This window comes from Erinaceus europaeus, chromosome 23, assembly GCF_950295315.1.
Source record: "Erinaceus europaeus chromosome 23, mEriEur2.1, whole genome shotgun sequence".
NCBI lineage: Eukaryota > Metazoa > Chordata > Mammalia > Eulipotyphla > Erinaceidae > Erinaceus > Erinaceus europaeus.
In genome coordinates, this window is record NC_080184.1 from 3,610,971 (window position 1) to 3,619,896 (window position 8,926).

Sequence of the window (8,926 nt, forward strand, 5' to 3'; positions counted from 1 at the left end):
TACATGGGCCCCCTGCCTCCTTTGAATGGCTACAGCGCCCAGTCTCTGTCCCCCCAAGACCAGCAGCAAACACGCACAGGCACAGCCACGTGGTCAGATCATTTGCATGAGCTTTGCAAGATTTATTAGTAGCCCCGCCCCTGGGAAGGCAGGCCCCACCCATTGTGAAAAGGTCCTGCCCTGGGGTAACTTGCTACGCCCCCCACAGACCTGACTCCACCCCTGGAAGACCTGGCCCCACTCCCTGCAGAGCTGACCCCCCACCCCCTGAGTCTGGCCGCCCCCCCTGAGTCTTACCCCATTCTCCATCCCCTTGCTAGGCACCAGACCACGCCCCCTTGAGATCTGACCTCGCCCCATATGCAAATTCCACACACACCCCCAAGCCTAACTCATAGCCACGCCATGCCCAATAAGATACTTGGCCCCCAACTCCACATCCCATAGCTAGGCCACACCCCCTGTGATTTTTCCGTTCTGCCCCATAGCCTGATCACATTCTCTCTGGTGCCTTGCCCCACCCCAACAGCTAGATCACGCCCCCATAGCTAGGCCACGCCTATAATTTGCATGACCCCACCCTCACATCTAAGTCACGCCCCTTCGGTGTCTGGTTGCACAGCTAGGCCACGCCTCCCGCATGTCTGGTCCCGCCCCCTTAGCCAGGCCCTGCCCCCTGTGCTTTCTTGCTCCACCCCATAGCTAGATCACGTCCCCTCTGGTGCCTTGCCCCACCCCCCATAGCCAGGCCCCACCCCTGCTGCATCGAGCCCCGCCCCCTATCCAGGCCACACCCTATATGGTGCCAAGCCCCGCCCTGTGCTGTCTTGCCTCGCCCCATAACCCAATCACATGCACTCCTAGTGCCTCGGACCGCCCCAGAGCTAGACCACGCCCCCTCGTTTGCATGGCCCCGCCCCACCGCCTGGCCCCGCCCGGGGACCTAGCCCGCGTGCACGCGGCAGCAGCGCGCCCCCGTCCAGTCCATGCCCGCGCACTGGCAGTGGCAGGTGGTGTCCGCGCGCACGTCCCAGGAGCCGCAGGCCGAGCCGCAGGTGCAGCCGGTGACCTCGAAGCCTGGGGGAGAGGCAGGGGGAGTGGGGGGAGTGCTGGGAGGGGAGGGACCTCTCCCATCCTACGGCCTGGGAAAGGGGGCGGGGTGCATTGGGGAGAAGGGGCCAGGACCCCAGTGTCCCTCCCAGGCAGACCGGCTTCCCGCTGCCAGCGTTGACATGGGGGGGGGGGTAGGAGGGAGGAGGGGCTGGGAGGACCCTGAGGAGGTGGAGGCTGGGCCTGCGGGGAGGGCGCTCACCTGCCGGGCAGGTGGCCAGGTGACCCCTGGAGACCACAGTTCGGCAGTTCAGGACCAGTTTGCTCATGGCCTGCTGAGCTGTGGGAGAGAGGGAGGGAGAGGAGAAGGGAGAGAGAGGAGAGGAGGAGAGAGAGGAGGAGGAGGAAGAGAGAGGAGGGAGAGGACGAGGGGGAGAGAGGGAGAGGAGGAGAGAGAGGAGGGAGAGGATGAGGGCGAGAGGGAGAGAGAGAAGTAGGGAGAGAGAGGGAGAGGAGGGAGAGAGGGAGGGAGAGAGAGAGGGAAAATAGAGAGGAGGGGGGGAGAAAGAGGAGGAGGGAGAGGAGGTGGAGAAAGGGGGAAGAAGAGGAGGAGGGAGAAGGAAGAAGAGGGGAAAGAGATGAGGGAAGGGGAGGAGAGCGGAGAAGTGAGCTCTGAAACCAGCTGGCGGCCCCCACTGCCCTGAGGCCCGCCCACCGCCGCGGCCCTCGTGGGGAGTCCCCCCCCCCATCCCTCTGGGCCCAGGAGTCTATCTCAGACCCCCCATCCCTCTGGGCCCAGGGGTCTATCTCAGACCCCCCATCCCTCTGGGCCCAGGAGTCTATCTCAGACCCCCCATCCCTCTGGGCCCAGGAGTCTATCTCAGACCCCCCATCCCTCTGGACCCAGGGGTCTATCTCAGACCCCCCATCCCTCTGGGCCCAGGAGTCTATCTCAGACCCCCCATCCCTCTGGGCCCAGGAGTCTATCTCAGACCCCCCATCCCTCTGGACCCAGGAGTCTATCTCAGACCCCCCCATCCCTCTGGGCCCAGGAATCTATCTCAGACCCCCCATCCCTCTGGGCCCAGGAGTCTATCTCAGACCCCCCATCCCTCTGGGCCCAGGAGTCTATCTCAGACCTCCCATCCCTCTGGGCCCAGGAGTCTATCTCAGACCCCCCATCCCTCTGGACCCAGGAGTCTATCTCAGACCCCCCCATCCCTCTGGGCCCAGGAATCTATCTCAGACCCCCCATCCCTCTGGGCCCAGGAGTCTATCTCAGACCTCCCATCCCTCTGGGCCCAGGAGTCTATCTCAGACCCCCCATCCCTCTGGGCCCAGGGGTCTATCTCAGACCCCCCATCCCTCTGGGCCCAGGAGTCTATCTCAGACCCCCCCATCCCTCTGGGCCCAGGAATCTATCTCAGACCCCCCATCCCTCTGGGCCCAGGAGTCTATCTCAGACCTCCCATCCCTCTGGGCCCAGGAGTCTATCTCAGACCCCCCATCCCTCTGGGCCCAGGGGTCTATCTCAGACCCCCCCATCCCTCTGGGCCCAGGAATCTATCTCAGACCCCCCATCCCTCTGGGCCCAGGAGTCTATCTCAGACCCCCCATCCCTCTGGGCCCAGGAGTCTATCTCAGACCCCCCATCCCTCTGGACCCAGGAGTCTATCTCAGACCCCCCATCCCTCTGGACCCAGGAGTCTATCTCAGACCCCCCCATCCCTCTGGGCCCAGGAATCTATCTCAGACCCCCCATCCCTCTGGGCCCAGGAGTCTATCTCAGACCTCCCATCCCTCTGGGCCCAGGAGTCTATCTCAGACCCCCCATCCCTCTGGGCCCAGGGGTCTATCTCAGACCTCCCATCCCTCTGGGCCCAGGAGTCTATCTCAGACCCCCCATCCCTCTGGGCCCAGGAGTCTATCTCAGACCCCCCATCCCTCTGGGCCCAGGGGTCTATCTCAGACCTCCCATCCCTCTGGGCCCAGGAGTCTATCTCAGACCCCCCATCCCTCTGGACCCAGGAGTCTATCTCAGACCCCCCATCCCTCTGGACCCAGGAGTCTATCTCAGACCTGGGTTTCTTGGAGGATGGAGGTTAGAGCTGTGGAGATAAAGGCGCTGCTGGAGGAAGGACCAAGGTTCGAGCCCCCACCACCACCACCTTCGAGGAGGATGCGCCTCTCTTTCTCTATGTATCTATCTCCCCTTCCGCTCTCAATTTCTCTTTGGGCTATCAAAAATAAAAAGAGAAAGAAGAGAAAAAGAAAAAAAAGGAAAAATGGCTGCTGGGAGCAGGGAATTCCTAGAGCTCGTACCGAGCCCCAGAGATAATCCTGGAAAGGAAGGAAGGAAGGAAGGAAGGAAGGAAAGAAAGAGAGAGAGAGAAAGGAAGAAAGAAAGAAAGAAAGAAAGAAAGAAGAGAGGAGTGGTCTGGGAGGTGGCGCAGTGGTAAAGCTTTGGACTCTCAAGCATGAGGTCCCGAGTTCGATCCCCAGCAGCACATGTGCCAGAGTGATGTCTGGTTCTTTCTCTCTCCTCCTGTCTTTCTCATAAATAAATAAATAAATAAAATCTTTTTAAAAAAAAAACAAGAAAGTAGAGAGGGAGAGGAGAGAAGGGGAGAAATAGATAACAAGATAAAGGGAGAGAGAAGGAAAGAAAGGAAGGAAGGAAGGAAGAGAAGGGAGAGAGAAAGTGGAAGAGGAAGAAAGAAGTAGAGAAAGAAATGTCGAAAGAAAAAGCAAGAGAGAGAAATAGAGAGAAGAAGGGAGAAAGAAAAGAAAGAAGTAGAGAAAGAGAGGGAGAGGAAAGAAGGAAGGAAGGAAGGGGAAAAAGAAAGGGAGAAAGAAAAGAGAAAAGGAGAGAAAGAAAGAAATAGAGAAAGAAAGGGAAAGAGAAAGGGGAGAGAAAAAGAACAAAGAACTAGAGAAAGGGAGAGAAAAAAGAGAGAGAAAGAAAGAGAGGAAGAAAGAAGGAAAGAAAGAGTGAAAGGAGCTTTGCTTGGGGGGCATTGCATGAAGTGCTGAGGAGGTTGGAGCTGGGGGTCCTGGTTGGGTTTGAAGTTGGGTTGGATCGGGAGGTTTCGTTGAGTTGAGTTGAGTCTGGCACAGATCACGCCAGGCTCGGGCCCTGGGTGGGGACAGGGGTGGGGACTGACGGTCTCCTCACTCAGGGACGTGGTGGCCTCTTGGACCTTCTGACTGATGGCTTCATCCATGGGACACAGCGACTCGCCATCAACCAGGACCAAAAGGAGGACGAGGAGGAGGTGGAGGAGGAGGAAAGCCTTCATCCTGCAAGAACTGCCCGAGAGAACCAAGTCGCCCCCCACACACATGCTGACCACCCCTCCCACCCCACCCCACCCCCAACCGTGCCCATGGACCTGGGGTTGGGGTGATTGTCACTTACCCTCTGAGCACGGCACAGTGCTGGCTGAATCTGGGATCCAGAACCCAGGAACCTACCACCAGCCTCTCTTGAAGGTCTCACCAGAAATGTGGGGACTTCCTGTTTTCCCAACATCCCCCACCCCACTCCACCCCTAGCACTTCCTCATTGAATCCGGGTTCAAGAGGAAGCAACCAGGACTGACCCCATGTCTCTCTCTCTCTCTCTCTCTCCCCCCTACTCCCCATTAGTGGGAAAGTCTTCCTGTCTCTATCACAACCTCCCAATTCAAGAACCTTGCTTTCACACATCAGGGCTGGGATGTCCTGGTAGCTGGAGTCCAACAGAAAACAATGAATTGGGGGTCGGGCGGTGCCACAGTGGGTTAAGCGCACGTGGCGCAAAGCAGTTCCAGCCCGGGGGGAGTCGCTTCACGGGTGAGGGTGTGTGAAGCAGGTCTGCAGGTGTCTGTCTTTCTCTCCCCCTCTGTCTTCCCCTCCTCTCTCTATTTCTCTCTGTCCTATCCAACAACGAACAACATCAACAATGGTAATAATAATGACCACAACGAGGCTACAACAAGAGCAACAAAAGGGGGGAAATGGCCTTCAGGAGCGGTGGATTCATGGTGCAGGCACCGAGCCCAGCAATAACCCTGGAGGAAAAAAAAAAAGTGAATCTCTGATACACACACACCCCTGCAAACCCGCCCCCAATATACAGGTCCCAGGGTTATTTATTATGAATTGTTTTATTTATGTGTCTATTTATGAGAGGGCTAGGAGGAGAGAGAGAACCAGACACCATCATCGCTCTGGTACCTGTGCTGCAGGGGATCGAACTCAGGACCTCAGGCTTGAAAGTCCAATGTTTTATCCACTGTGCCACCCCTTTCAGACCACATAATGTGAATTCTTGGGGCTGGGAGATAGTTCATCTGGTAAGGTGTGTGCCTGCCGGGGACACAGCCCAGATTCAAACCCTGGCACCACGTTGAGAGTGCCTTGATATATAGGGAAACTCCAGGGTGGTCTCGGCTCTCTGTCTCTCGCTATCTGAGATTACCAAGAATGAAACCGAGAGGGACTGAGGAGACAGCAGGGTGATTCTGCAAACAGACTCTCCTGCCAGAGGCTCTGAGACCCTAGGTTCAATCCCCAGCACCACCATCAGCCAGAGCTGAGCAGGGCTCTGGGAAAATAAAAATTTTGAGAGAGAGAGAGAGAGAGAAAGAATATTAGGCCAGGAGTAGTGCTAGTGAAAGGCCAGGGCACAGGCACATAAAACTAAACGACAACATCAATAATAACAATAATAACCACAACAATAAAACAACAAGGGCAACAAAAGGAGAAAAATGGCCTCCAGGAGCAGTGGATTCATAGTGCAGGCACCAGCCCCAGCGATAACCCTAGAGGTAATAATAATAACAAAAACAACAATAATAATTTTTGTCATCATTGTTGGACAGGACAGAAAGAAATGGAGAGAGGAGGGGAAGACAGAGGGGGGAGAGAAAGACAGACACCTGCAGACCTGCTTCACCGCCTGTGAAGCGACTCCCCTGCAGGTGGAGCTGGGGGCTAGAACCAGGATCCTTATGCCGGTCTTGGTGCTTCGTGCTATGTGTCCTTAACCCGCTGTGCTACTGCCCAGCCCCTAATAATAATAATAATAATAATTGTTGTTGTTGTTTTTATTATTACCACCAAAACACAGCTCAGCTCAGGCTGGTGTTGGTATGGAGGAGAATGAACCTGAGACCGTGGAGCCTCAGGCATTAAAGTCTTTTTGTAGGGGCCAGGCTGTGGTGCACCTGTTTAAGCACACACATCACAGTGCACAAGGACCCAGGTTCAAGCCCCAGGTCCCCACCTGCGGGGAGAAAACATCACAACTGATGAATCAGAGCTGCAGGTGTCTGTCTCTTTCCCTCTCTCCCCACTTCCCCTCTCAATTTCTCTCTGTCTCTCTCCAGTAATAAATAAATTAAAATACTTAAAAAAAAAAAGTCATCAGGCCAGATGGTGGCGCACCTGATTAAGCGCACACATGACAGTGTGCAAGGACCCAGGTTCAAGCCCCTGGTCCCCACCTGCAGGGGGGAAAGCTTCATGAGTGGTGAAACAGGGCTGCAGGTGTCTGTTTCTCTCGCTGTCTACCTCCCTCTCCCCTCTCAATTTCTGGCTGTCTCTATCCAATAAGTAAAGAAAATTTTAAAAATAAAAAAACAGCAAATTAAGCAAATAGCATGATCCTAGGTCCAGGGGGACATGTGGGCCTTCTATTCTAGGCCTGGGATGATTAGTCACGTCACCCAGAAAGTTTCGTTTACTGTCAGCCCAGTAGGTTTGAAATGAGGCCAGAGGCACTCGAAACTAGAAGAATCTGGACTGGGACAGGGGATCCGGAACTTTAAAAAAATATATAATACATACATACATACATACAGGAAATTGAAACTCAGTGAGTTTGCCTGCTCACATCAGCACTCAGGGACGGGAGGTTGATGGTGTTGGAGTTAAGGGCTCTGAAAGGGCCCTTTTTGGGGTCTGGAATGGTGGGGTAGGGAGCTGGGTCTTGGGAGTCAAAGAGGTGCCCACATCCATGTCTTGGGACAAGAAGTGCCTCTAAACATCAGCAAGTGAGGTGGACATTTCTGCTTCACATACTTAAAAATTCAAGTCTCCTCCCATGGTTCTTTTTATAATTATTTATTTATGTAATGAGAGAGATAAACAGAGAGACCAGAGCCCTGCTCAGCTCTGGCTGCTGGTGGTGCTGGGGATGAAACCTGGGACCTCAGAGCCTCAGGCAGGAGTGCCGGGCTAGCTTCGCGGGTGGGAGACAGACGACCAGGGACTCATGGCTGAGCCGGGCAGCAGTATCTCTTTATTCATGTGGAACGCAGCACAATCTAAGCAATCTCTAATCACAATCCTGTCCTTATATATACTTGCCAAGTAGGGTGGAAACAGGATGTGACGTAGAGAGGGTGGAGCGAAAAAAGTGGTGCAAATCAGGGTGTACTAGGAGAGGGGGTGGAGCAAAAAGCCATCATGAACCAGTGGAGATTAAACCGATGTCCTGCAGGCAGGGCGGTGCTTAGTTAACAGTGGTTATGTAAATAGAATACAGTGTTAAGCAGGGGGGATTAAACCAATGAAACAGAAGGGGTTTTAGAAGCAGAGTTAGAAGCATACCAACACAGGAGAGTCTTTTTCGCAGAAGCATTATAGGACTTCCCAGGCCCAGTCTTTTTCTTGTTGATTTCTAAGAACTCTTTACATATGTAGGGTTTTTCTCTCATTTTTTTTCTCTTTTTTTTTTTTTCTCTAAACCAGAGCCCTGCTCAGCTGTGGCTTATGGTGGTGCTGGGGATTGAACCTGGGAGCTCAGAGCCTCTGGCAGGAGAGTCTTTTTCGCAGAACCATCACGCTGTCTCCCAGGCCTTGCCTTTTTTTAAAAAAAATTTTTTTAATTAATTTATGTTCCCTTTTGTTGCCCTTGTTTTTTATTGTTGTAGTTATTATTGTTGTTATTGATAAAGTCATTGTTGGATAGGACAGAGAGAGATGGAGAGAAGAGGAGAAGACAGAGAGGAGGAGAGAAAGATAGAAACCTGTAGACCTGCTTCACCGCCTGTGAAGCGACTCCCCTGCAGGTGGGGAGCTGGGGGCTCAAACAGGGATCCTTACGCCAGTCTTTGGGCTTTGTGCCACATGCGCTTAACCCGCTGCACTACCACCCAACTCCCAGGCCCTGCCTTTTACTTATTGACTTGTAAGAGCTCTTTGCATATGTGAGTACTTTTTAAAAATTTTTTTACTGGGGGATTAATGGTTTACAGTTGACAGTAAAACACAGTAGTTGGTACAAGTGTAACATTTCCCAGTTTTCCACATAACAATTCAACCCCCACTAGGTCCTCCTCCGCCATCATGATCCAGGACCTGAACCCTCCCCCGACCCTACCCCAGAGTCTTTTACTTTGGTGCAATACATCTATTTTTGTTTGCTTGTTTGTATTTGTTTTTTAAACCAGAGCCTTGCTCAGCTCTCACTGATGATAGTGCTGGGGATGGAACCTAGGTCCTCAGAGCCTCAGCCAGGACAATCTTTTTTATTATTATTATTTATAAAATGGAAATATTTACAAGGCCATAGGATAAGAGGGGTACAATTCCACACAGTTCCCACCACCAGAACTCCATATCCCACCCCCTCCCCTGATAGCTTTCCTGTTCTTTAACCCTCTGGGAGTATGGACCCAGGGTCATTGTGGGATGCAGAAGGTGGAAGGTCTGGCTTCTGTAATTGCTTCCCTGAGGAGAATCTTTTTTTTTTTCCTCCAGGGTTATCACTGGGGTTCGGTGCCTACACTACAAATCCACTGCTCCTGGAGGCCGTTTTTTTGTTCCATTTTGTTGCCCTTGTTGTTATTGTTGCCACTAATGTTCTTGTTGTTGGATAGGACAG

The 8,926-nt window shown here is 53.3% G+C and overlaps 1 protein-coding gene across 1 annotated transcript; it reads right to left on the minus strand.

Annotated features, from left to right (window-relative positions):
* Positions 1–818: 818 nt before the first annotated feature.
* RETN (resistin) lies at positions 819–4,575 on the minus strand. Its single transcript, XM_007532841.3, has 4 exons — positions 4,469–4,575; positions 4,226–4,359; positions 1,313–1,390; positions 819–1,077 (listed from the first exon to the last, which is right to left on the minus strand). The coding sequence occupies exons 2-4, from the start codon at positions 4,347–4,349 to the stop codon at positions 944–946; spliced, it is 336 nt and encodes a 111-aa protein (XP_007532903.1). The 5' UTR covers positions 4,350–4,359; positions 4,469–4,575; the 3' UTR covers positions 819–943.
* Between the last annotated feature and the right edge of the window lie 4,351 nt (positions 4,576–8,926).